The sequence below is a fragment of the Dermacentor variabilis genome, chromosome 2, assembly GCF_050947875.1.
Source record: "Dermacentor variabilis isolate Ectoservices chromosome 2, ASM5094787v1, whole genome shotgun sequence".
Classification (NCBI taxonomy): Eukaryota; Metazoa; Arthropoda; class Arachnida; order Ixodida; family Ixodidae; genus Dermacentor; species Dermacentor variabilis.
Genome location: NC_134569.1, coordinates 11993857 through 12020501, shown reverse-complemented (window position 1 = coordinate 12020501; position 26645 = coordinate 11993857). Strand labels below are relative to the sequence as shown.

General features: G+C 41.8%; 2 protein-coding genes and 1 long non-coding RNA gene across 8 annotated transcripts in view; 2 read left to right on the top strand and 1 right to left on the bottom strand.

The window, feature by feature from the left end:
• The window catches only part of LOC142571350 (uncharacterized), a 44368-nt gene extending 31031 nt beyond the window's left edge, over window positions 1-13337 (bottom strand). For 3 of the 6 annotated variants that reach the window (XM_075679625.1, XM_075679624.1, XM_075679628.1), the window contains exons 1-9: window positions 12627-13335; window positions 9226-9370; window positions 8178-9042; window positions 7826-7904; window positions 7615-7754; window positions 6951-7200; window positions 6402-6537; window positions 5511-5632; window positions 3297-3414 (exon numbers count right to left, since the gene is read on the bottom strand). In XM_075679625.1, coding sequence (XP_075535740.1) covers window positions 3297-3414; window positions 5511-5632; window positions 6402-6537; window positions 6951-7200; window positions 7615-7754; window positions 7826-7904; window positions 8178-9042; window positions 9226-9370; window positions 12627-12766 — 1995 coding nt within the window. In that variant the 5' untranslated portion in view covers window positions 12767-13335. Of the gene's footprint in view, window positions 1-3296; window positions 3415-5510; window positions 5633-6401; window positions 6538-6950; window positions 7201-7614; window positions 7755-7825; window positions 7905-8177; window positions 9043-9225; window positions 9371-12626 lie in introns of all 6 variants that reach the window. The other 3 variants (XM_075679629.1, XM_075679627.1, XM_075679626.1) reach the window with 3 other exon arrangements.
• On the top strand, window positions 3411-7079 carry LOC142571351 (uncharacterized). Its single transcript, XR_012825860.1, has 3 exons — window positions 3411-4034; window positions 4600-4677; window positions 6510-7079. It is a non-coding gene; the product is annotated as an uncharacterized LOC142571351 (long non-coding RNA).
• A 2157-nt stretch (window positions 13338-15494) lies between the features above and the next one.
• MBD-like (methyl-CpG-binding domain protein 2) overlaps window positions 15495-26645 on the top strand; it is a 73237-nt gene continuing 62086 nt past the window's right edge. The window contains exon 1 of the mRNA XM_075679621.1: window positions 15495-15516. The gene's annotated coding sequence lies outside the window, so the exon portion shown is untranslated. The remainder of the gene's footprint in view (window positions 15517-26645) is intronic.

Genomic DNA, 26645 nt, shown 5'->3' with positions numbered 1-26645 from the left:
TAGTGCTTTTCCAAGCTCATTTATCAGTGCCGAGAGCACTAACAGCCGTATGCTTCGAGGGGTTCGGTACCAGGAAAAGCCGAGGCTTGTGAAAGCGAAACAGTGATCGCATGAGATCACGTCACCTTGAGCTTATTTGAGCTTGAGTACTTAAGAGGTCTTAAGATTTAAGACTAACAGTACTCGGTCCGCCGAATGTGGCTAGCCTCGCTGGCGCTGCTGAGCTGTCTGAGGAGGCGCATTGTTGGCTTCCCAAAACGACTTGTTGCAGCGGGCCAGGAAGGGTTCGAAGGTCGCTTCTGCAAAGAAGACACATTGTTGGCTTCCCAAAGCGACTTGTCGCAACAGGCCAGGAAGGGTTTGAAGGTGGCTTCTTTGAAGGACACCACCCCTGCAGGTCGATCGAAACAACTACAGCGGGCTGGGAAAGGTTTGCAGGTCAGTACCCCTGCAGGCCGATCATAACAAGAGATGCTGGTAGAATTGCAGCAAGGAATAAGCTTCGAATAATGAACACCTTTTTCAGGAAGCTTAGCAACAAAAAGTGGACCTAGAAAAGCCCTAATGGTGAAACAAGAAATGAAATTGACTTCACACTTTCTGCTGATCCCAGCATAGTGCAGGATGTAGAAGTGTTAGGTAGGGTAAAGTGCAGTGATCATAGGTTAGTGAAGGCTAGGATTCACCTCAATTTGAAGAGAGAAAGAGTAAAATTGGTCAAAAAGAAACATGTCAACCTAGAGGCAGTAAGGGTAAGAGCAGACAAATTCAGGCTGGTACTTGCAAACAAATATGCAACCTTAGAACAGAGAGATGAAGATTACATAGCGGTAATGAATGAAACCGTAACTAGGCTGGCTTCAGAGGCATCAATTGAAGTGGGAGGCAAGGCACCAAGGCAACCAGTAGGCACGCTCTCCTAAGTAACTAAGGGCCTTATAAAGAAATGACAAAGAATGAAAGTGTCCAACTCAAGAGATAAGATAGAATTCGCGGAACTGTCAAAACTGATTAACATGGCGAAAATTAGTGATGTTCGAAAATGTAATGTGAGAAAGACTGAATAAGCCGTAAAAAATGGATGCAGCCTGAAATTAGTGAGAAGGAAACTTGGCATAGGACAAACCAAGATGTATGCACTGAAAGATAAGCAGGGTAATATCATCAGCAATCTCGAAGATACAGTAAAACAGCGGAAGAGTTCTATACTGGCCTGCACAATACCCAGAGGAGTCAGGATACCTCAATTAGAAACAGTAATGAACAGGATACAAAAGCTCCTCCTATAGGTAGTGATGAGGTCAGAAGGGCCTTGCAAGACATGAAATGAGAAATAGCAACAGGAGAAGATGGAATAACAGTCGATTTAATCAAAGATGGAGGAGACATAATGCTTGGAAAACTGGCGGCTCGTTATACGAAGTGTGTGTCGACTGCAAGGGTCCCAGAAAACTGGAAGAATGCAAACATTATACTAATCCACAAAAAGGGAGACAATAAAGAATTGAAAAATTATAGGCCCATTAGCTTATACCCTGGATTATATAAAATATTTACCAAAATAATCTCCAACAGAATAAGGGCAACACTAGACTTTAGTCAACCAAGGGAACAGGCTGGCTTTAGGAAGGGATACTCTACAATGGGTCACATCTGTGTGATTAATCAGGTTATCAAGAAATCCACAGAGTACAATAAGCCTCTCTATATGGCTTTCATAGATTACAAAAAGGCATTTGATTCAGTAGAGATACCAGCAGTCATAGAGGCATTGCGTAATCAAGGAGTACAGAACGCTTACGTAAGTACCTTGGAAAATATCTACAGAGGTTCGACAGCTACTTTGATTCTGCACAAGAAAAGCAGGAAGATACCTATAAAGAAAGGGGTCAGACAGGGAGACACAATCTCTCCAATGTTATTCACTGCATGCTTGGAAGAAGTATTCAAGCTATTAAACAGGGAAGGCTTAGGATTAAGGATCGACGGCGAATATCTCAGCAACCTTCAGTTTGCCGATGACATTGTTCTATTCAGAAACAATGCAGACGAATTACAACAAATGATTGAGGACCTTAACAGAGAGAGTGTGAGAGTGGAGTTGAAGACTAATATGCAGAAGACAAAGACAAAGATTAATGATGAATAGCCGGGCAAGGGAGTAAGATTTCAAGGTCGCCAGTCAGCCTCTAGAGTGTGTGAAGGAGTATGTTTACCTAGGCCTATTAATCACAGGGAACCCTGATCACAAGAAGGAAATTCATAGAAAAATAAAAATGGGTTGGATCGCATACGGCAGACATTGTCAGCTCCTGACTGGAAGCTTACCATTATCGTTAAAAAGGAAGGTGTACAATCAGTGCATTTTACCAGTGCTGACATATGGGTCAGAGACTTGGAGACTGACAAAGAAGCTTGAGAACAAGTTAAGGACCACGCAGAGTGGTGGAACGAAGATTGCTAGGCATAACAGTAAGAGACAGAAAGAGAGTGGTTTGGATCAGAGAGCAAACGGGTATAGCCAATATTCTAATTGGCATTTAAAGAAAGAAGTTGAGCTGGGCAGGTCATGTAATGCGCCGGTTAGATAACCGCTGGACCATTAGGGTTACAGAATGGGTTCCAAGAGAAGGGAAACACAGTCGAGGATGGCAGAAGACAAGGTGGAGCGATGAAATTAAGAAATCTGCAAGCGCTAGTTGGTATTGGTTGGCGCAGGACACAGGGAATTGGACATCACAGGAAGAGGCCTTCATTCTGCATTGGACATAAAACAGGCTGCTGCTGCTGCTGCTGCTGCTGCTGATGATGATGATGATGATGATGAACAGCAGCTTGCGTGTACTCATCACTATAAATCATCAAACTGTAGAACATATGCAAGCTAATTCAATTTTGTGCCCCAGCTTATTGGAGAGATTTCATTTGCTGGTGGTGTTGCTGGGAAGGTACAATGCAAATTCTGAAGTATTCTGCTTAAGTCTCATAAGTACCTGACCAGTCCCCGGCAAAGAAGTGGGCTTTCGTTCCTTGCATTTTGGATGAGAGCAAGAACAATGATCTGCAAGCACAGCTGCCCTTTCTTAAAAATAAAACATTGTAGGTTTTTTTTTACATCTAGCATCAGCAAGAAGCTATAGAGTGGCTGATGACTACATTTCCACATTCGATTTTCCCCTTGAGTTAGTTATGAGTTCGTCGCATTTATTTCTAAATATATTAATTAACATCACACTCTGCAACATGTGTACAGGTAAACTGGCAATATGTGTGTAAGCAAAAGGAGCTGAACTCACAGGCAGCCCGAGGAGTTCTTGGGTGTTGCTGCACACTAAGAAAAGTGCATCATATGCACTGTGCAGAACTAATCTTAGTTCAGGCTCCTCGGACAACATTTGCAATGATCTTGCCTGCCTGCAGTAAAGAAGGCATGTGAACATTACAAGCTGGTGCGCTATAGATGTGCTAATAGAGGCAGCTGTGTCCTTATAGCATCTTTCAAAGTGCTAAACTGCCATTTCTTGTTTTTGTTTTAATTGCAAGAAGTGAGTAAATCAAATTTGTTCTTATGCCTTATTAATGAACATAACAGCATGTTTAGATTTTTACAAAAAGTAAAAAGTAAAGAAGGCACAGAGTGCTTATATTACCCTTTCAATTAATCAGTCAATGCTTTAATTATGACCAGTTTTTAACTGCTTAATCATAATAAACCACAATAATATCATTAAAGCTGGCATGGTGAGTACTGATTTGTTGTTTCAAATAGGATTTTAAATAAAGAAAGAAGAAAGACGATGCAGAGAATGAGTACTACTACTGCTGCTGCTGTTGACCTTTTTCACAGCAATCACGTGGGCACTGCCATGTTTGATCACGTAGTACCACATCCACTGCTTGCCTCGGCTGCCTCGGTGTTTGCAATGGGTGTACATGATCCAGGTGCGGCTCTGCAAACCTCTGTTTCGGCAGATATCGTAGACGATGACTAGGTGGATGACACACGAAGCTTTGGCTACAACTTCAAAGGACATGTAAGCGCTTTCAGAGGTCATTACGCTTTGTTCAAATGGCACGAGTGGCATATACGGTGGTAGTAATAAAAGCGGTGCTAAAAATGTATTCCAAGCTATCCTAACTTTCCGCTTGTGAACTGAATCAGTATCAGTGTGTTTAACTCTTTGTTCTTTATTCAGTAGATACATTTAAGCAGCGGCTTGTCACGTTTCTGAATCAGAAAAGTTTGCTGGGTGGTCATCTCATTTTTTATTTTCTGCCCGATCGCTTACTATATGCCAAGAAGCGGCATTTCTCCCTTTGTCACCGTATCACAAGCGGTACTCACTCGTGCAGATGATCTGGGGTTCATGTCCTTTCCTAGGAGGTTAGCACTACAATGCTGGCAGATGAGTGTTTTTTTTTTTATCCATATGGGAAGCCATGCAACTCAAAGAGCTGGCAACACAGGCAGTCCTTATGTAGCAGCGGTCCGTGAGACTGGACACACACATTCATTCTATTCTTTAATATGCCAGTCACAATTTTTGCAGCCAACTACTGCAGATGCCTTTCTTCACTCCACCGCTCCATATTTTGCAGCATGAATGGAGCACAGTACATTAGCGAAAACCCAGTTACACCTACAACAGCTGATCGCACAGAAGCAGGGCAGAAAAGGTAATGTTTTCGTATTCATGTGCTTTCGCTGAAACAATGTACGGTGCATCACCGAAAGTGCCATCTCTTTTCTTTAGAACAAACTGCTTTGCGAAAAGGGTCAATAGATGGAATGATTTGCACTGATTTTCTGGCCCACTATTTTTTGTGTCCTGATAAGCCACATCTTATCACAATGATATAGCAAGCGTAGTTATCGTTGATCCTTTGCAGTTAAAACTACTGTTATGAAACAAGCGATGAAGCTGCTTGATACTGTAGCTGGAAAGTATTAAGAGAACAAATTTCTTTCTTTAGTTATCAGACTGTAAAATAATTATATTAGCTCAGTTTTGCAGTAATGAAACTTACAGAGTAAAAATTAGTTCAATGCAAAATGTTTCAATCTTTAGTTTTACAGATTATATGCGCATCATATTATAGCATGCATCATTACAGCAGTAGCCAAAGAGGTTATATAACATGTGTTGTGATAACATTTTACTATAAAAACGACCTCTATAGTTGTGCAAGCAATCATGAGGTTAAGCAAATCACTTAAACCGACACGCTAGTATAATATATCAGTCTGTTAACATTGGCAAAATTGAGATAAGAGTTCTAACACAGGCACAGCCATTCTTTTCACTGATAAAAGAAATAAAATTGGGCCTGGTGTGATAAGCAACAATAAAAAAAAAAACAAAAATAAAGGTTGGCAATTTTTACATATTGATGTGCTAATATAGCTTTTTCCAGTCATATGTAAGCTTATTCCACAGATATTTGTCTACCGGTTACATAATAATAAACTGCGCACATAGTGCCTCTAGAGTGTGAAGATGCCTTCTTACCTAAGCATTTCAGTGAGAAGCTGCCTCAAGGCACAGCTACATTGACTGGGACCTACTTGACATTTGAGGTCATTGCACAAGGCTTTAACATACAGGTTCCAGGCGCATGCTCTCTCAAGGTCCTGTCAAGGAAAAAAAATATTAACAAAGAAATAAAACGAAGGCAGTTATTTGAGCATAGTGCTCACATAGGCTGAGAAATACGAGGGCACACAGTGCATAAAATTAGGTCACTTCAATGACAAAACAGATTCACACCTGCTGGTGATACCACACAGATAAAGAAGCGTTCGATCATTCTTTTCCTAACTATTTATTAATACGTCATTAAATTCTAGAAACTTATGAATTGAGCTGTGTTCTCAATCTCTCTTTTCTCATTTTTGCAGCATTGTAGGGAATCCCATAGCCTATAAACTACCTCCGAGAACATATACAAAGAGTTTGATTACACACAGCACATTTTGTAAAAGCTATTTATTTGACCCTATGTGCTTGCTTCTTTATTGACCATTTCATTGTTCATGCTGTTGTAAGTGTTTACACATTCTGAATCCAGGCTTTCACTCGACGAGCAGAGATTCACTAACCCTTATACACTCAACCAGCACTTAAACCTACGAGTGCTGACTCATGTGTTGAAAAAGCCTTGCTGGTGTGTTCTAAAGAACCTAAAGATGTTTTTTGGAAGCCACAGGGCCACACTACTAAGTTTAACTGCAACGTATTCTTTATAATTTATCAGCTGTGGATGCAACAGATAGTTGATGAAGGTTGCTGAAGGTTGCTTGAACTTATTCACATTGGTAGAAAAAGGCAACTTATCATTTTTGTCCAATCTAGGACACACATTCTTTTATATTTATTGTATGCAGTAACATGTGTACTTACCAATGCACTGTTGCTGCTTGGGGCAATGCAGCTTGCCAGCCATTTAAGGTGATGCACAAAAATTAGTTTCTCAGTGTGTTTAATAGCTGCTGTGACTCTCTGTTGCAGGCCATGAAATGGTGCTGATGAAATGCCACTGCAAGAAAGGCCATAATTAGGTAATCAGTTGGAAAATGAAGGTGTAGCACAGTGACACTGTAGTATGTGCAGTGTTTTTGTAACATTTACACTTGGTAGAGTTTGTGAAAGATATTTAGCAAACTTACACCACGGGTGCCTGTTTTTAATAATACTGAGCACAATAAAAAATATCCGACACATTTGCCTTTACTGGTTTCATCAACAGTGGTTGGTCAAGGGTACTTTTCTTTCACCCTGACCACGAAGGCAAATGTTCCTTTGCCAAAATGTTTGCCGCTCCAGCCCCAGACGACCCCTTGATCAACCACTGTCAATCACTTCAAGTCTCCATCATACTGCTGCCATCATCTGTCACCAACAAAGTAAGTGTGCTTGCTCAAGGGCTTTCAGAAAAATTATGGCACCTACTCATTTCTTCCTGAAAGTGCAGAGGCACAGTTCAGCAAAGAATTTTCCAAGTAACAGCCTGTGTTGAGCATGATGTAAAGGTTGTGAGGCAGAAGGCTCGTGTGCCCAAATCTGGTTTCCAGGTCTTCTATAGCTTGGCCCAAGGCAACATGCACAGCATGTATGAATGAAGCACGGAAGGGTTCCAGCACTCCTTGGCAGGCACTTATGGCTGGTCCATAGACGGCCAAGTAGTGAACAGCATGGAATGCTGCAAGCATGGACACTATGAATGTTCTTATGACTGACTAGCCAAACAGCCACTTAAATACAATATAACCACACTGATATCTTCAGAAAAAGATAGAGAGAGAAATACATATTGTCTGGCAAATGTCCAAATAGTAAATCAAAATGGGATACTTTAAATGTTATCTACTGTAACTATTTAAGCTACTAAGAAATCATATGACCTAGAATTCTAAAGGATAGCTTTGATGGAAGGCATGCTCTGGTCATAAATGTCAAGTTATATGTACTTGGCATTTACAATATCCTAACAGTGGCTTCACGAGATGATGCCTTAGGACTGGATCTATTCTACAGAGGGATTCATTGTTTACGATTTCACTGTTCTGAAGTACGGTGAACTTGTACTGCAAGAACTGTAGCAGACAATGTTTACCACTATCAGTGACTTGAAGTTTTGTGCCAGCTAGTTCAACTGATACACTGTCTTTTTGGTGAAGAGGCCACTTTATCTGGATGAGGTCTTGAATGCTCTGCTGAAGCATTGTGAGGACACCAGAGTTTGTCAGCAGCTGTCTGAAAAGATAATGCTCAGATAAGAGGTGGGACATTGTGACCACCAGACTTAAAGGGTCACTAGTACTGACCGCCAGTCCCAAATGCAAGGCTCATCCCATGCTGTTGTGCCATCAGCTGATGATTGTTGTGGGCTTTCGGATAGCACAGCTGGAAACAGGAATTCTATCAATTTTGATATATCAATTCATGCAACTTACAAAATTGTGTAGCAGCTGGAACTTATTTCTGGTGCCAGGCAATACCTTTTTGTGGCATGAACTATTGTAACTTGATTATTAACTCATTCTTATGTTAAATCACTTAAATCCTCTTCAGACATGCAAAGACCAACTGCTCTATACCAGCAGGTGGCATACTACTAATAACCTAGTCAAATAATTTCATCTGGGATAAGTATATGTGCCTATTTTAGCGACTTACCCCATGTTCTGCAGCTAATCCCATTAAGCTGCTGCTCAAACCAGTGCAGTTCATTTATGAGGTTGACAGCTGCCACCACAATCCAGTGATCAGTCCAGTCAATGTAACTATCACTTTGTTGTAATCCCACATCTGCACTACAAGACTCGGTGTCCTGACTATGTTCGGTGTGTCTGTGTGCCCAGCAAGAATTTGGATTCAGAAGGCATGGTAAGAAGTGTGACTTGTCCTTGACTTCATGTCTTCTCTGCCAGTGGCTGCGCAGGTCCTGGAGGCACAGCATTACATTGGCACGTACACTGGATATGTAGCACTCACTGAGATCATGCCATGTCATACCCAAGGAAGGCCTCATTGCTACGTCTCTAGCCAGACTTTGTATACACCACTGTATCAGGCAGCTGACACAACATGTCGAAAATGTGGGCTTGCAAGGACAGCTGGCACGTCGCAACTGCTCTGAACGAACCCACTGGTGAATGCGCTGTATCTGGCCAGGAACAAACAAAAGGCGCAGCATTTCAAAGTAGCTCTCCCAGTTGGTGTCATGGAAAAGACCTTGCTTAGAGGAAAGCACTTCTTTGTTGCCAACGAGGCGGTGAGTTATGTAGGCTTGAATGTGGTAACATATGCTGCACCATAGAGACTTGACATCCTCACTTGACTGAGAGCCTGATGAGCATTCCTTTGCGCTTCCTATGCGTGGATGCTGCTTCTTGCAGGCATTATCACAAGCATCTTCCAAACAGTCAGTGCAAATACCACAGTCACAAGCTGCTTGGAAAGGCAAGGAATGCTGGGCCATCTTCTTGAGGATACTGAACATGGCTTCCATTGAGTCTGGCTGCTCATGACACAAGTGCAGCTGAAAAAATAGTAAGGCATACTGGTAAGTAAGCGCAGCCAAAATGCACATTGGATTCTTGCGAATTTCCTCATGTTGCATTGTCTCTGCCAATAGGCTGTCTGTTTTTAATTTTGCTGTCATTTATATCTAAATAGTGAAGCTTGAGACATTCAATATATTTAAGCTGGCAAGGGTACCTACCATCTTTTGCAGGCATTCTTTGACTGCATTGTGGTCTGTTGAAATGTTTTCCAAGCTGTGAAATGAGCTTTTTCGGTGCTTTGTCAAGTCCTTTTGATTTCCGTTCTTTAAATATCTGTCAATCTCCTCCAACGTTTCTTCAATTCTACAACATAAATTGGTTAGTCAGCACTAATGTATCCATAAAGCAATACCTCTGCAAGAAAGTTCATAAAAGCCAACATATTTGATGATTAACAGCCCATCTAGCTTTAACTGTACATACTGGCTATATTTGCATGTGCATACCATTTGGTTTTATTTATTCTTACTTTGGCTTTAATTTGAAACTCGATTTAACAGGAGGTCTCCCTGGCAATTTCTGCTTCGAGACAACCTTTTGTATAAAATTTATTTTGCAACAAAAAATGTAGTAACACTGAAATAAGTTTGAAGTTGAAAAAAGAAAGGCAGTCTCGTTTTTTTTTACTTACAGCTTTTTGCTGTGTTCCTTATGAATGAGTTTCATTGCACGTGTACCACATACACACACACACGCACACTTCAAACCATATCAAAAAGGCTCTCCTCTTAATGTGACGGCAGAAATTCCCACGGCGACCTGCCGTGGTAAGTTCAGTGAAATATGGCATTGCGCTGCTAAGCACAAGGTCACAGGTCCCTGCTGCCATGACCACATTTCGATGGGGGCACTTGTGCAATAATGCTTGTGTATCATGCATTGCGTGCATGTTGAAGAACCTCAGATGGTGAAAATTGATCCGGAGTCCTCCACTATGGCATGCCTCACAATCAGATTGTGGTTTTTGCACGTAAAACACCAGAATGTAATTTTTCTTTAAACTCCCACTGCAGCATTGCAATGTGATCAATCAATTAATTTTAGACATTGCCGATATTGGGATACCATACAGGTTGTTTCAGCAAACACTTTCAGAAGTCTTTAAAAAATTGCCTGTGGCAGATGGCACAATTCATGTTCGTGAGCTGGTCTACTCGAAGAGGTGGACATTACTTGCGCAAAAGATTTAAGCGCTTAATCGACTAATTACAAAAATAAATGTGCTAATTAAGTTTTTCACTAATGACCTTATGGCATATGTATTGCAATTTACAAATTCTAGCTGGCAAGACTGCAAGCCATATCTACTTGAAAAGAATTGTGTGGATGAAACCATTTAAGAAATATGCGCCGTCAAACTTACGGTAAAAATGCACTATCGTTCCACTTATTTTCTTAACAATAAATTGTTTTATGCATTGAAGCACAAAAGTAACTAGAATGCGAATGCATTTCTCCACCAAGTTCAGGAATTAATTCTCGAAACTGGTGTCATCCTGTGAATTCATTCCAAGCAGATCCGCCTTGCGAACTCTCCAGCTAGAATTTCTAAATTGCGATATGTGCCATAAGGTATCTGTTAAAAACTTCATTAGTGGATTTTTGTTAATCACTCAATTATGCATTTCAATTTTCTGCGCAAGTAATGTCCGCCTCTTCGAGTAAAACAGCTGATGGACTAGAATTGTACTGTCTGCCACAGGCAATTAAAAAACAATTGAAAGTGTTCACTGATACACCCTGCATAATTACAGTCATTCTTGAAAATGACAGTGCTCCCTTTATGTATAGCAGAGTTGGCTATACGCAGTTATAAAAGAAATGAGTGCATGTACATGTGCTTCGACATTTTCTAATCCTGGAAGACAGAAGTTCACAGAAATCTCTAGGCATGTAGTGACTAACTGCGGTTGAACAAGGAATTTCGTTGGAGTCACTGTGTTGACAGGGAGGCTTATTCAGATGGCACTTGTCTTCATCAGGGTGCAGCAACTGCTTTAACTAGCAGTATTTATGTACGTTTAGCTCACTCTCCTTCAAACTCATTAGTAGAGGTGGAGAAGAACAAGCTAGTGCACAGACTAAGGTGAAAGTCAGTGTTAAAAATATTAGGAGGGGGATGAAAAGGAAAAGAAAGGAGCTAGGTGGAGTGGTGTTTAGTTGTAGAGAGGGAACAGTACTGCTGTTTATTCTTCAAAGAAGCAGGATCACAAAAACAGAAACGGATATGCACATGCAAGCAGGCACGGTCAATATGGCAGGCCCACTCTTCCCAGACAACAAGACTGAACTGAGAAAACATACTTCTTCTACATTTAAAAGATGAGCAATAAAAAAATAAAAAAATAAACAGGTAAAAGAAACGGAAATGATGTGTACAGTTATGTTATGACGTGTACAGTCACAGTTAGTTATTACAGTTCAATTTGTGTACAGTTATAAGGGCAGAAGTATGAGCACACCTTGTCGAAATATGTGAGAGAGAGAAACAAGATTGACTAAATATTAATAAATGAAGCCAAAATAATGAAAATTAAAGTGTGTGAGATAATAAATTAGTAAAGCATGGCTTGTGAGAAAAAATATGATGTAATAAATTGGGACGATAAGATTCTGGTTTAAACGGGTTTAAGACCACAATACTTTGCTTACTTATAGTGTACTGGATACATTAATGGCTGTAACGAATGAAATATGATTTTCTGTATATTTTCCGTCTCTAGGTGAATGAAAGTTGTGACTGTAGCATAAAAAGTTAAATATAGTTCATTGAATTTGTGACAAGGAAGGTCAAAATGCTGTGTGACTGCTTTCAGAAGTTTTTTGACGTGTCTGTACGATGTCCGTTTAATCTAACGTTCACTGGCTGTCTATTGGGCTGCTGAGGAAAGAAGTTGCTACCATAATGAAGGCAAGTCCCCTTGACGAAACGTTCGTTCCAGCGACATTCCTTGTTTGACCACAGGATAGCCGCTACATTTTTGTAAGGAATATTATATAACTACAAAAGTAAAAAAAATATCTTGGCTAGGCAAATTGATTGGTAGAAATAGCCAAACAGCAAAAACAAAAATCGATTGAAACAGCTTGAAACAAAACGTACAATAATACATACATGAACTGTAGCCGTTTACTTCGTATGTATGCTATTTTAGCAACGTTTCCCACTCATTTTGCTTTCTTCAAATTTGGGCTGCATTACGTACATGCAGTTAAAACAAAATCGTGCAAGTATAATCACGACTAATAGATGAGAACGCACGCCGTGCTTGCGTCAAGAACCTTTGTATAACTTATTGTTACGCAGAAATCTTGCTTTGCCACAAGTACAGTAGCACTGAGGTGAAGACGTCTTGTCCAATATATTCCAGATTACAAAGAAAGCTGGCTTTGCTGCTTGCGAAAGAGCACTGGGGTGAAGGTTTCTACGTACCGAATAAAGAACTGTGGAGGTTTTGTGCAGCATTCGTTAATGCATTGACTCCTACATGTTTTATTATTGTGTGGGAAAATAAAGCGCGTACACCTTGTGAAAGCTTGTGCCAAAGAGGGTACGTACCTTTCATCGATAGCTTTAATACGGCTGGAGTATATCTTGTCGAGCACGAAAAGTGCCATGAACGTTTTTATACGTGCTTTAGTGAAACCATAGGTGAAAATAGGAAGCTTTCTGGAATCACATGTGATGTCCATCTCCATGGTAACTGTTGCTTACGGAACTACAAAACGAAACGGTTTCGGAGGGTTCGCAACACCCCCGTACAACAACTTGAATAAAATCCAATCTGCTCACCATGAGATGCGATCGGTCCTTCTGACCATAGGGTTTCCTACATGCTTTTTTGTAAGAAACTCTATGCTTCTCACTGTTATGGTATCTATAGGACTGTGTGGGGCTTGGAAAATACTTTGTAAACTTCGCCCGTAAATTCCGTCCATTCAAATCGGTGTCCGACTCGTCCGAACGGTCATAAAGACGGGCTTCGAGATCCTCAAGCCAACGCGTTGCTCAAGCATGGACAGAGATACGGCCGATCCGGTGCCTTTTCTATATGCAGTAGGGCAACGTTGTGCACGCTGGCTCAACGCCTCCTTGTGCCATGCTTGTGCCTTCTTGGTAGGGTGGCTATCCTTGGCTGGCTCAACGCATGCTCAACAGCTCAACGCATGCGTAATCCTGCCATATTGCCATATACCTTGGTCAATAGCATAGAGTTTCTCACTATAACACCTAGAGGGAAATCTGGCGCCACAGTTTATGGGACTTCATGACTTTACCAAATTGTAGCCTACAGCTTTTTTTAGTTTTCCAAACCGCCGCCGCGAACAGTGGCGCTAGTGCTCACCCCCACCTAGAGTTACTGTATGTGCTACACGACCTACTGTATTAGGGGCGACCTGAGCGTGCGGCGCCAGCGCCGCTGATTTGCTTTTGCTTGTGTGGCATTCTTTAGTTTTCCAAACCGCCGCCGCGAACAGTGGCGCTAGTGCTCACCCCCACCTACCCCCACCCCGTGGCCGGCCGCACGCACCCTGGCAGGTTCTGGCAGCCCGCGGGTAGCCAGAACCGTCCAGCGCGAGCAAAACGAACGCCCGGCGGAAGTGCGTAGCGCGGTGGGCGGAGCAACCCGAGAAAAACGAAGACGCTCTGGCTGGCTCTGGCAGCCCGCGGGTAGCCAGAAGTGGAAAATCGAAGAAGCCCACGGAAGGACGGACGCACGCGCGCGACACAATCTATTTGCTGAGTGCTTGGTGATCTGTTGTTGTCGCTAGATCTTGATTACCAGATTCTGTTTCAGTGACACTGTGATTCTCAGCCCCGTGGGCGCCGGCTTTCGCGTTTGCGGCTTCTTCATGCACGATGGTTTACTTCTGCATACCGTTGTGAAAGTCAAGCGGCCGAGCATCAAGAGGAATTTCATTTCATGAGTTACCCGTGACCGATATTAGAAACCAATGGTTGAAACCTGAACAAAAAAAAATGGCTGGGGCTTATAGCTAAGGTTAAGCCTGGATATCTCGAAGCGAAAAGGTTCGGTGATGCTTATATATACATGGTTTAGCTTATAGTTATGCTTTATGATTTAGCCTATGATTATTCTTACGGTTTAGCTTATGGTTATGCTTTATGATTTAGCCTACGGATATGCTTACGGTTTAACTTATGGATATGCTGATGGTTTAAGTATATGGATATGGCTTACGGTTTAGCTTATGCTTTATGATTTAGCCTATGGTTATATATGCTTATATGGTTTCACTTATGGATATGCTTTGGTAAGCTTATGGTTATGCTATACGTTTGCCTTGTGTAGTGATGCAAATTGCTTATGAATGATATATACCATAAGTTATGCAGGATTATTAATCTTCTTTATTCATCGTTGTTGGGCACATTGTCTTGCGATTTCTGTACAGCCATAAACACAGCTCTCGATCTGTATCGGTAGTGTCACTCTCTTCTCCTTCCATGTTGAATGCGCACGCCTGTTCTCTGGCAAGCGGTCGGCCTCCGCGATAAACACGCGCTTGCGGCGAACGTCAAACGACGACGCATAGCGCGCGGCAGTGGCCACCTGCGCCGACTCCGAACACGCTTACGGAGCCAATTCCGACATACGCCGGCTCGCGCGAAGCTTTTCGTTTCAAAAGCCCAACTCCAGAAAAGTGCTTAAAGTGTAGTGACTATCTGTGTGATGGCACAATAAAGCGCCCTTGGAATTTTTCAAGGTAGACTTTCGTTATCATTTGGTAAAGTGGCGTAAATAAATACGTCAATAACAGCACATTTTTACGATTGTGGCATGCACTGCAATTAAAGCTACTCACGTTCTGCCGCGCTCTCAACGGCACGTCACTTCAGTGAACGTGCCGAATGCAGCAAAGGAACGCGTGGGCGCTGCAAAGCGGTACGTAGTGCGTTCATTGCGTCCGGCTCGGGACTAGCGAAACCTACGGGAGAATGAAGTGCGGGCGCGCTCAGGCCTCGGCTAGCGCGGAAAGTGCGCACCAGATTGGCACCACAGCACTAACCAATTAACATTTTAGCAGACAATGAGGGGGAAAAAAAGCTCTAAGGGATTACACTATTTCAATCCTAGCCTTCAAAGTAGTTTAAAATTTCATTGCACTGCACAGCGAAGATACCAAATATCTGGGGCATGTATCGACGCGGATTTTTCTAGCCGCATTCTGTCAATAATGTGAAATGCCGAGTTTACTGCAGCTCCTCTGCGAATTTTTACCGTCATCGCCGTACTCCTAAAGGCAGGGCCGGAGCGTTTCGGGCGTTGCTGTGAGGGTTGAGGGTGAGCACTGGCGGCCTCTACCGGCACGCTTGGTCCCTACTCAATGATCACGTGGTATTTCTTCGGCCGCGCGCTGCCGTAGGCGACCACGGGATGCGCCCTTTATACAGTAGGTCGTGAACTAGGGTGCATTACCCGTTTCAATGCCTCCTTTACTAGATGCCAGCCGCGTTGCTCGCTTTCCCATTGCGGCGGCGGTTCCCTTAGTTCATAGAGTTAGTAGAACAACTCTAGAGGAAAAGCTGGGCCGGAAAAGTGGGAACCTCTAGGGCGCCGCCCTGTTGCTACTGGTCAATGTGGCCAGCGCAATTACTATTGAAAGAGCTGAAAGCAAGTACAGGTCATCTTATGCTTTCTCATCTAAAAACGCATACCTGATGGCTTTATGAAGGTGGTACGTTAATATTAAGTTTACAGAAAGCGATCGCTAAGTCCGCGACTTATGTAAATCACGATGTACGCATTCTTGCAATAAAGGATGACGCGAATTTCGGTTTCGAATCTGTTTTTTGGAGGCGTAGTAGTTTCGTACAGTTTAGGTTTGACATGCGGTCGCGCGTCGACATCGGACGCTATGGCACACACACTCGTGCCTTGTGTGCCACCGAAGCCCCGAAGTGCTCTGGCATATACCTTCACATGTAAGTAAACAAATGTATCTCCTTGTTGAGAATATCACGCGAGTAGGCAGCTCTTGTGGTGCATCACAATCGTTTGAGAAGCGTCACAGTAGAGCATTTTTCTGCATGCGGAGCGGTGTTTTTATTTGCAGGTTTCCCTTCAGTAGGAAATTGCTGGACAGGCGGACCAGCGCACCGGAATTGTACTGGCGAAGCCGCAAGCAACTCAAAGAATCTGTTTAATTGTTGCACTTTGAACAATCATGCTTCTACAAAGGCCACAGCAGACAAACAGCCTGATGCCGAGTATTTCTGTGCCACGAAGTAATCAAGAGGCGAGTGCCTAATGCGGACGAAATCGAGTGCATCGAGACTTAGAACGGCAGAAAGCTCAGCTACTTGGTAAGGATTCATTATGCAAAACAGAGGAGGCGTGCAGACAGGACACAAGAGTAGAGAAGTGGGCGGCGCTCGTGTTGTTTGCTTGTAAATACTCTACTCTTGTGTCCTGTCTGCACGCCTCACCTCCCTTTTGCATAACGAGTGCATCAACCCACATATTAATAGCGCAGGCGTTTTATTAACTGTGCAATATTTTCAACACTTCCTTGCATGCCATTTCATGTGGAATATCTTTTCTGGTCACAAATTGGCCGCCGTTCCTGCGACCCGGTCGTAGGAGTGGAAAGGGGGGGTAAGCGTTATCGTGCCCTGGTCGTACGAACGGTTAGGGCCCGAAAGCGTTAGGTTCACCCAAATAGACGCTAAATAATGATTTGGCTTGGCTCTGTATATTATTTTTAAATAGGCGGCGCTCGGTGCTTCCGTTCTGCCTGTGCGGTCTTCACCTGTGTCAGTGGCTGTGGAGAAGTGATTGTAGCTGTTTGATGTCGTTAAATGTGAGAGCTTGTGGCGAAGTGATTGAGTATGGCCGTAGTAGTTCTGCCCATGTAGTGTTTTGCGGACTTCACCTGTGCCTGTGACTGATCGTGTTGCCCAATGGCTTTGTGGAAAGCGACGTGGTTTGTGTGGATGTCATCGCAGCGTTTCCCAGCTCCTGGGTGGCCCGTGTGCCAGTTATTGATGGCGTTGCCCAGTAGCTTTGCGGAAGTTGATGTACCTTGTGTGGATTTCGTTGCTGCTTATGACTGCCTTAATTATAGGTGGTCACGCTGCCTTTTGAAGCGCGTCCGAGCGCGAGAAACTTCACCGATGTTTTTGTAAACAACGTGGACGTCTCGAAATGTTAGCTAGAATTCAACCAGCAGCAAGCCAAGTCTTTATTTTGTGGTTTTTCGAGCTTATGCTCATGCTAGCAGCAGAAGAACAAAAAGTCCGTTACATAATGTCAGTTGCATAAAATCAGCTTTGCCGCAATAGTCATGTTATGCGGTGAAGCATACGTAATGTATTGCGGTAAAGTATATAAAAAAGTAGGCAGGGACCACTGCATTACTGGGGCGATTTTCTTGTATCATGGTCATGGCCGTGCGCGAACAAGGAAAAATCACGGTCGAAGCGCATGGCACAAACCTTGCCAATGCTTCAATTGGAAAAAGAAAGAAAACGAATTGGAGTGGGTGATGCCAAAAACAAAGCCTTGACTTTTGTATTATCAAAGCAGTTCCGAGATTAGCCAATCATATTCCAAGCTCCTGCATTATTTATGATTGTTTAAAGTATATGCATATATTGCGCACCAGCCTTAGCACCAATTCTAATGTACTCTAATGATGTAAGTTTAATAACATGTGGCATATATATAATTTGTGCTGTATGGTGTTGTACTGTTTATATAAGCTGCTGCTTTCATGTGGTAATGTGTACATTGGCTGGAAGAGTTGATGCATCCTCCTTATAGAGCTCATTGAAAGGTAAACCACCTGTCAAGCCATCATTGTTCTTGCAGTTGTACACCAGATTTCACAAACATGGGGACAGTTATGATATAGAAAGAGTAGCTGAGGCTTAACATATCCACATGCATGCACAGGAGTGCGGGAGTTGACCATCTATCTCTCTAACTCAGGTTGAATGTGCATACTTGAGTAACATGTAACACTTGTTGGGTGTCAGGTTTCTTTTATTGTTAGCCTAGTTTGTGTTTTTTCTCCCATTTGTAGGTTTTAGTGTGTGTTGCTGTGTATGTATATAATTGCTTCCAGAGTGGCTTTCTTGTTGCTAATAAATTTAGAGAAGGCAGCGTTCTTCATTTTGTGCATCAGACAGCAAGTAAGCATGTTTTAAAGGATGTTGGATTTTGTTGCCATAAGCAACAAAAAGGCATAAGCATATAGACTGCTTGCTGGAGGTACTCTTTATAGCATTAAGGATATTATCATGCTGATAACTCTGTGCACAATAATTAGAAAGATCACATCAGGTCCAACATGTCCTCTTGCCACCATGAAATCTTGTCAGATGCATAACACGGGACATACACCACAGATCTTGGCCAGCCATTCTCATTTGTGGTCTCGACCTCCTACCACTGAGCAGACTGGTCCAAGAGACAAAACATGCAACTTTTATCTGATTAAATGTAGTGCATGTTGCACAAAATTAGATGTCAGGTGTTATTGTTGACACAGATACATATCTGTAAGCCTCATAAACTAATGTCACAAGAAAGAGAGTAATACCCATGAAATGCACTCTTGGTAGGATGGCAGGATCATTCTCTTGCAGAGTTAAATAACAACCATGCAGCAATATCATGATATCAAGCTGAACAATAATTCACTCCAAGAATAGGTTTCTTCATGCAACATTGCACTGATAGTCTTGAAATACAATACCCATTGCTAACAGAAGGCCTTCCAGATTATGCATGACAGGAGGGCATATTTTAGGAAGCAAGAATGAAAACGGAGCCGGTTAACTATGAAAGTTGTGAATGCAACTCTGCAGAAGTTAGAAAAATGAACCAAACGGAATAGTTTAAAAGTAAGTGGTTTAGGGACAAAAGGTCGTTTTATTCCATGCCAGAAAAGCAAGCAGAGGTTGAAATGCTTTCCACATACATACCTTCAAAGTGCATGTACAGGGTCTGTCCTGAGAGTAATATCAGTAAGGCGATTAAAAATCATTTATTGAATTTGTTGTTACAAAAAATTTAAAAATCTTCAAAATACTCTTCTTTTGCGTCAATACATCGGCTCCAGCGAGACTTCCAGCTCTCGAATGCGTTGCGGTAGTCCTCCTCCGGAATGGCCTTTAATGCTGTGGTGCTAGCTGCTTTAATCACGTCTGCTGTCCCAAAATGATTGCCTTTCAGGGGTGTTTTGAGGCATGGAAACAGAAAAAAGTCAGGGGGGAGCCAAGCCCGGGCTGTACGGGGGCTGGGGGATCGTTGGCCCCACTGCATTAACCAGGTAGTCGGTGACGATGAAGGCACTGTGGGCCAGCACATTATCGTGGTGCAACTTCCAGTTGTGTGCAATGTCCGGCCGGATATGTTGAACCCTGCGTTTCAGTCTTTCAAGGACATCCACATAAAATTTGGAGTTCACAGTGGTTCCAGGTTCTTCAAACTCATGATGAACCAGTCCGTCGATGTCAAAAAAAAACAATGAGCATGATCTTGATCTTTGATTTGCTCACCCTGGCTTTCTTCTGGGGAGGGGACAAGTGTGTGTGCCACTCAGATGATTGCCTTTTGGTCGCCGGGTCATATTAAAATACCCAAGTCTCGTCTTCTGTAATGACGTTGTTCAAAAATTTTCGCTCACGTTTGCACATGTTGAGATTTTCTTGGCATGTTTCAACGCGGCGTGACTTTTCGTTGTCAGTGAGCACTTTTTGAACCATTTTTGTGCACGCCTTCCGTATGCCGATATTGTTTGTAACAATTTCATGAACTTGAGTCGCCCATTAAACGAACACTTAATCGTTGGTCTGAGTTCAACAGTTCTCTCGCTCGTGTCACATTGTCAGTCGTAGTGGTCGTGGATGGCCATCCAGCGCAGTCCTTGTCGTCGCCCTCTTTCCGCCCTTCCAAAAGGCCTTGTGCCACCGAAACACTTGCCGATCTGACCAGGCATGTTCTTTATAAGCAGTCTTGAGCATAGTAACAGTTTCTGCAGCAGTATTGCCAAGTTTCACACAAAACTTGATCGCAAATCTTTGTTCTAATGAGTGCTGCATTTTCACTTGCACAAGAATAAAAAACAGCTCACGGACGGGCCCATCCGACACTCTCCGATGTTCGGAGCACACTGACTGACGGACCGCTGCTTAGCTGGATTCCGTCACTACTAGTTTCGACGAGTTAGACCGCTCTGACATACAGTCGCATCACAATAAATTTACTGACATTACTTTCAGGACAGACCCTGTATGTGGTGATAGACAAGCTTTTTAGATATAAATGTTGGGAACCTGGATGGAGGTGAGGGACATGTACAGTAAAAACAAGATGTATAAGGTCAAAAATTAATTCTTTTAGTCAAAAATTGGTCAGTGCTGTCTAGCTTCTCTTGTTCCCTGGCCCTGGATGGTGAATACAAAGCTATATATATATATATATATATATATATATATATATATATATATATATATATGATTTTGTAGAATCAAGCATAGAATCATTGCCTTCTGCCTGAGCTAACGAAGGGGGAGAAACTTGGAGGTTTCTTGGAGACAAAAAAGGGCATTGTGTTGTCATGTTGGAAAGCACTTTTCCGGAGGAGGGTGTGTCAGCCACTGACATCAATTTTAATGAAATTTATACCAATATAGCTGACATAAAATGTTGAGCTGTCACGAAGTTGAATCAGTTTGGTTTGACAACAGTCTCAAATGATGTTAAGGTGGAAAAAGGTTTTCTTTTATGCGCCTTCTTCAGTGCAAAACACACAAGCTTAGGGCATCCATTTCAGAACCATTGTGTCGGAATATAAATCATCATCATCATCAGCCTGGTTACGCCCACTGCAGGGCAAAGGCCTCTCCCATATTTCTCCAACAACCCCGGTCATGTACTAATTGTGGCCACGCCGTGCCTGCAAACTTCTTAATCTCATCCGCCCACCTAACTTTCTGCCGCCCCCGGCTACGCTTCCCTTCCCTTGGGATCCAGTCCGTAACCCTTATTCACCTTCGGTTATCTTCCCTCCTCATTACATGTCCTGCCCATGCCCATTTCTTTTTCTTGATTTCAACTAAGATGTCATTAACTCGCGTTTGTTCCCTCACCCAATCTGCTCTTTTCTTATCCCTTAATGTTACACCTATCATTCTTCTTTCCATAGCTCGTTGCGTCGTCCTCAATCTGAGTAGAACCCTTTTCGTAAGCCTCCAGGTTTCTGCCCCGTAGGTGAGTACTGGTAAGACACAGCTATTATATACTTTTCTAGCTTTATATACTTTATATAAATCATAGCTTCATGTTTCAGAATTTCTGCAGACACACCTTGACAGGCTGGGAATCAACGACCAATTCCTTGCTGCCAGCTCTCAGACTGTTGTACACTTCCTGCAGGAGCATAATCTGGGAAAATGGGCAGGCTTTAGTATAGATGCAGAAGATTTATACAATTCTTTGCCGCAGGTGCGTCTCTTGCAGTTTGTTAAGGACTGCATACACAAGCAAACAGGTTAGCTGGAATTTGCTGAAAGGTGCAAAATTCTTGTTGCAAACTTTCTGGAGCTTCTTGATTTCTATTTAAGGTCAATTTTGGTCTGGTGGGAAAGTAAAATATGTGTCCAGAATGCTGGCATCTGCATAGGTTCCGGTGTTGCACCAGTGCTCAGTAATATTTTAAGTTATATTGACCAGAAGATAATCAAAACCTGAGTGGGCTTGCTCTTAAAATTTTCAGATACGTGGATGATTATTTGTTTTTCATGAGCAAATGATAACTTTCACAGAGCTTTCATCGAAGTACTGAAGCTATATAGAGAACAATAGCAAGGTTTCAACTTCACTTTAGAAGTTCCAGAAAAAAAATGTGCTGCAACTTCTTATGTCAGGCTTACTTTTATGTGGGATCACGTATGCTGGGGATATCAGTTGAGAACTTCTAAGCTCCTTCTTGATTATAGGTCTAGCCATTCAAAACTTATTAAGTACAGTATTGCCACTCACGCAATTAGAGATGCCCCAACCAAGAGCTATCCTCACCTTATCCTTGAAAGTGTAAGGAATCTGGTGACAAGGCTTAATGAGGCAGGTTATTCAGTTTCAGTGGTTTTTTTATCTTGAAGCACGTTAATTAAGGAACTTAAGGTGCGACCAGGGTGGAAGAAGCTTAAGGAGCAAGAGCGGAACAAAGTTGCCATTATCCCCTCTATTAATTGTCGCACAGGCAGACAAAGGTGGCTTCTAAGTTCCAGGAGAGGATTGGGTTTTCATTTAAAGATAAGCTGAAGGGAATATGTGAAGCAATAAACAAGCACATTCTTCACAACGGGTGTCTGAGCAGGGAGGACTGCAAAGTGAAATATAGCATACAGTTTGTCTCTTGCACACGAAATAATGTTTATTCGATTCCTGTTTCTTGAAGCCTACGAAATATATATCAGTCAGACTGGAAGGTGCTTAAACATTCGACTATAGGGAAGTACCATAGTTTTTTGAAGGGTTTTTGCGCATCCACACCTTTCTGTGCATTGTTGCAGCATTGGGCGTCATCCAGTTTTTGAAAGTACTATTCTGCTGTTCACACACTGTGAAAAGCTCTCACATGAATTAATGGAGGCTTATCACATTAGAAAGAAAGGCTCACTATGTGTTAGCCAGCCATCCATCTCGCTGCAAGATAGCGAGGTTGCTGTGTTAGATCTTAAGTAAAGCCACTGAGCTGCATTGTGCCTTAGTAATTGTTTTTTTACATTGATTAATCAGCCGTGACATGTGTGTTGCCGTCAAAACATGTGCATTCGGTGATGTGAAGGTTGTTTTGGTATGTATCTGCATATGCTAGGGGGCCGGGTGTTGGTCACGTGATGTGTGTTATATATTGGTTGTTTTCTTTCAATAAACTTCATTTGATAGTGCTGTGTCCTGTCCCATTCTATTACTTTTGTCGGCATCTGTCATGCAGTAGCTGCCATGAAGCTTCAACAACTTGCCCAATTTTCAATCGTATTTTCTATCGTATGGAGCATTAGAGTTACGAAATGGGCACCATGGTATATATATATATATATATATATATATATATATATATATATGTGTGTGTGTGTGTGTGTGTGTGTGTGTGTGTGTGTGTGTGTGTGTGTGTGTGTGTGTGTGTGTGTGTGTGTGTGTGTGTGTGTGTGTGTGTAAAGGTAACATGGTGGTAAGGTGGGGTGGTAAAAGTAAAATGAAGAGATTTTCACATCATGACTGGTCCTTTTACCACATTTACCTACAAAATTAAACACTCTGTTCTTATTAAGCACCTTGTACATAGGTAATCATATTACTAATAATCTTTCACTGCAAATGCAAACTTTCTAAGTAATGCTAATAACTGAACACATGGCTTTTTGTGCTGCGAGTTTTCTTGGGACTCCTCCTTCCCTTAAACTTATACTGTATAATATGCTTCTAAGATCAAAACTGGAGTATGCTTCATCAATCCGGGATATACCTACAAAAAATACAACTCTCATATTTAGTTGAAGCCGTACAAAACCAACCTGTACATTTTATTGTAGCTGCTTATTCCCATGCCGTAAGCATATCAACAATTAAAAGTTGCCTTGATTGGCTAGGCAACAAGAAAACTTGCCTGATTATTTCACAAATTCTCAATTGAAACATGTTTTTATTACCTCCTTGTAGCTCATTGATATATATGTGTGTGTGTGTGTGTGTGTGTGTGTGTGTGCGTGTGTGTGTTCTGAGGCTGCCTTTTACAGGAATAGTAAAGATTGGTTTGGCAAGTTGGCACCTGTACCTTGAGGTTGTAGTTCATTCTCAATGAGATACAAGGAGGTAATAACATATGTTTCAATTGAGAATTTGTGAAATAAATGGGTAGGTTTTTTTGTTGACAAGCCTGGCCAATCAAGGCAAGTTGTAATTGTTGATATGCTTGCGGTATGGGAATAAGCAGCTACAATAAAATGTACAGGTTGGTTTTGTATGGCTTCAACTAAATATGAGAGTTGTGTTTTTTGTCGGTGTATCCCGGATTGATGAAGCATACTCCAGTTTTGATCTTGCAAGCATATTATACAGTATAAGTTTAAGGGAAGCAGGAGTCCAAGAAAACTTGCAGCAAAAAAAGCCATGTGTTCAGTTATTAGCATTAGTCAAAAAGTTGATATGCATTTACACTGAAAGATCACTAGCGAAAAATCTGATAGGGCAACCTAATAAAAATTATATCAGTTTGTTTCTATTGCATCATGAAACGATACAACTGATACACTGATAAAATTACTTTTAGTTCTATTCTGGACGCATCTGTGCTATTCTGCTTGTACAAGTCTACTAGTGTATTCTTTTTATTAGTGTAATAGTGTATTCATATTAGTTTGCCAGATCTATAGTCTATCAGTATCTATGTGTGTTGTATAGGTGTAATGTGCCTCAAGGAGAAGCAAGCTTCCTCATTTGCCCGAAAAATGAGTCAGAAATAATGCATTTATATTATCAGAAAAGACAATACATATAAATCAAATATGAAGCCCAGGATTCAGAAAGGAAAGATTGTTGGAACAAATATACACCATACAACAGCTTAAAAAGAATAAAAATGTGATCACATTTAAAAGAGAAAAGATGTTTAGATTGGTTCACAACAAAGTTTAGCCTCTTTAAACAGGAGGTTATTGGCAATCAAGCCACCGAAATGGTTCATACGTACGCCACAAAGATTATTAGACTTCACAATCTAGAAAGCTAGTGAATGGAAGTGGTGGGTTCTTCATTATTCATTACCATGCCTTCATGGCTTTTTGCCAGATAAGTAAGTCAGACATTCCAGTTTGCTTGTAGAGGGTGTCTATATACTTCTACTAGACACCGTCACTTCAGATGACCATAATGAGATCATCTGATCTTCTCTCGGAGTTTGTTGTGAGAGCACAGTCTTTGTTTGGATTGGGTGCAATGACATACAATGTACACCAAATCCTGCATCTTCCTAAAAGTGCGGCTAAACTAGGACCTCATTGGTCGCATTCTTCATTTGTATTTGAAGGCGGAAATGAACTTCTTGTGAAATTTGTCAGCAGAGCTAATGATGTTCCTTTACAAATATTGGAATGTTATGTACTTGCTCGAAAGTTACAGGCAGCTAAAGCTAGTTTAAATCTTTCACCAGAAGCAGTGAGTTTTTTTGGTGTACAGGAGAGGAGAGCTGGTCAGCAGACAGCTTTGTTAGGCACTGGAAAGCTGTGCCTGAACTTGGATGAAAGTGAAAAACAGGCTGTAGTCCACAACCGTGGCTGTGACTCAACAAGTGTCACTGAATATTAGTGAATGATCATCAACCAACAAACATTCCACTCTCTCCAGTACACTTGAACTATAAAGACTAAATACAGTGCATTTGTCAGCTTCTCAGGTGCGTTTTCTCTCATTTGTAGAATTCTTACTGGAGCGAATTCTTGTAGAATTCTGAAATGCAAGAAACTATTTCCTGTTGAAATTCTCCATGCAAAGCACCTTTCAGTCTGCGTCAGAAGAGAGGAGCCACAAGTTTACGTAACACCCAGCGAAGTTATGCGCCTTTATGTGTTTATAGAAATAGACAACAATATTTTTGAATGGACAATACGAAACCTTTATGAAAGAGACTAATTCCCATGCTCAAGACATGGCAATGATGAACAGTATGTCTTCAGCCATGGTACATGAATGTCTGGTAATAACAGGTTATAGCTTTAAAAAAAAACAGTTGGTAACAGTGCACCACACTTTATGGAATTCTGTAATAATCAGCTTTTTGATGTTTGAATATATTAACCTAGCCAGAGCCATCAAAATTCTAGAGTGTTTATTTTTTCTTGCGTTAGCTTCTTGTTTTCCTAATGAACCAGCTAGCCCAATTTGCCACTCTTCATTATTGTACTCTTGTTGATTAAGTGCTTGGGGAATTGCATGGTCTGCATGTTGGCAGTGGTGATGCAGCTGCTGATGAACAGCTGCAGTAGCCAAAAATGACAATATTTTACAGGACTTATGCACAGTTTCGGGTCGGTGTCCTTACATGTAGCGAAGGGCCCTACTTAACCACGTGACTGCCTTGAGTGGATGATCACAGTGAACAAACAGTGCTTCACTAGCAGACGGTGAAGAGGTAAAGCTTCTCAGTCTGTATGCAGAGGCATGGAAAGCAGCTGAATGTCAAGTGAGCAGTTATGCTACTTGATACAACAGCATCATTTTCACACGATGCATCTGTCTGCCTCACTTTATTTACTCCTTTGACTCAATGTATCTGGTGCAAGTTTATCCGTTAACTGTGGCAGCATGACAAAGACACTATCTTTTTTCTGAATGAAACAAGCAAACTCTGAAATTTCATTTGAACAGTGTATTACGGTTTGAATCAAAGACTCCAAACACTATATATGAAGCCTGTTCTGATAGTCTTCTTTGCTTTCGCATGCTGAAGGCTACACAGGTTAAACCACTTTTACACATTTCGACGTGCGGTGGTTGAACTAGCACCCAGTGAAGAATTGTGTCTTCTGATTTTGCAATATGTG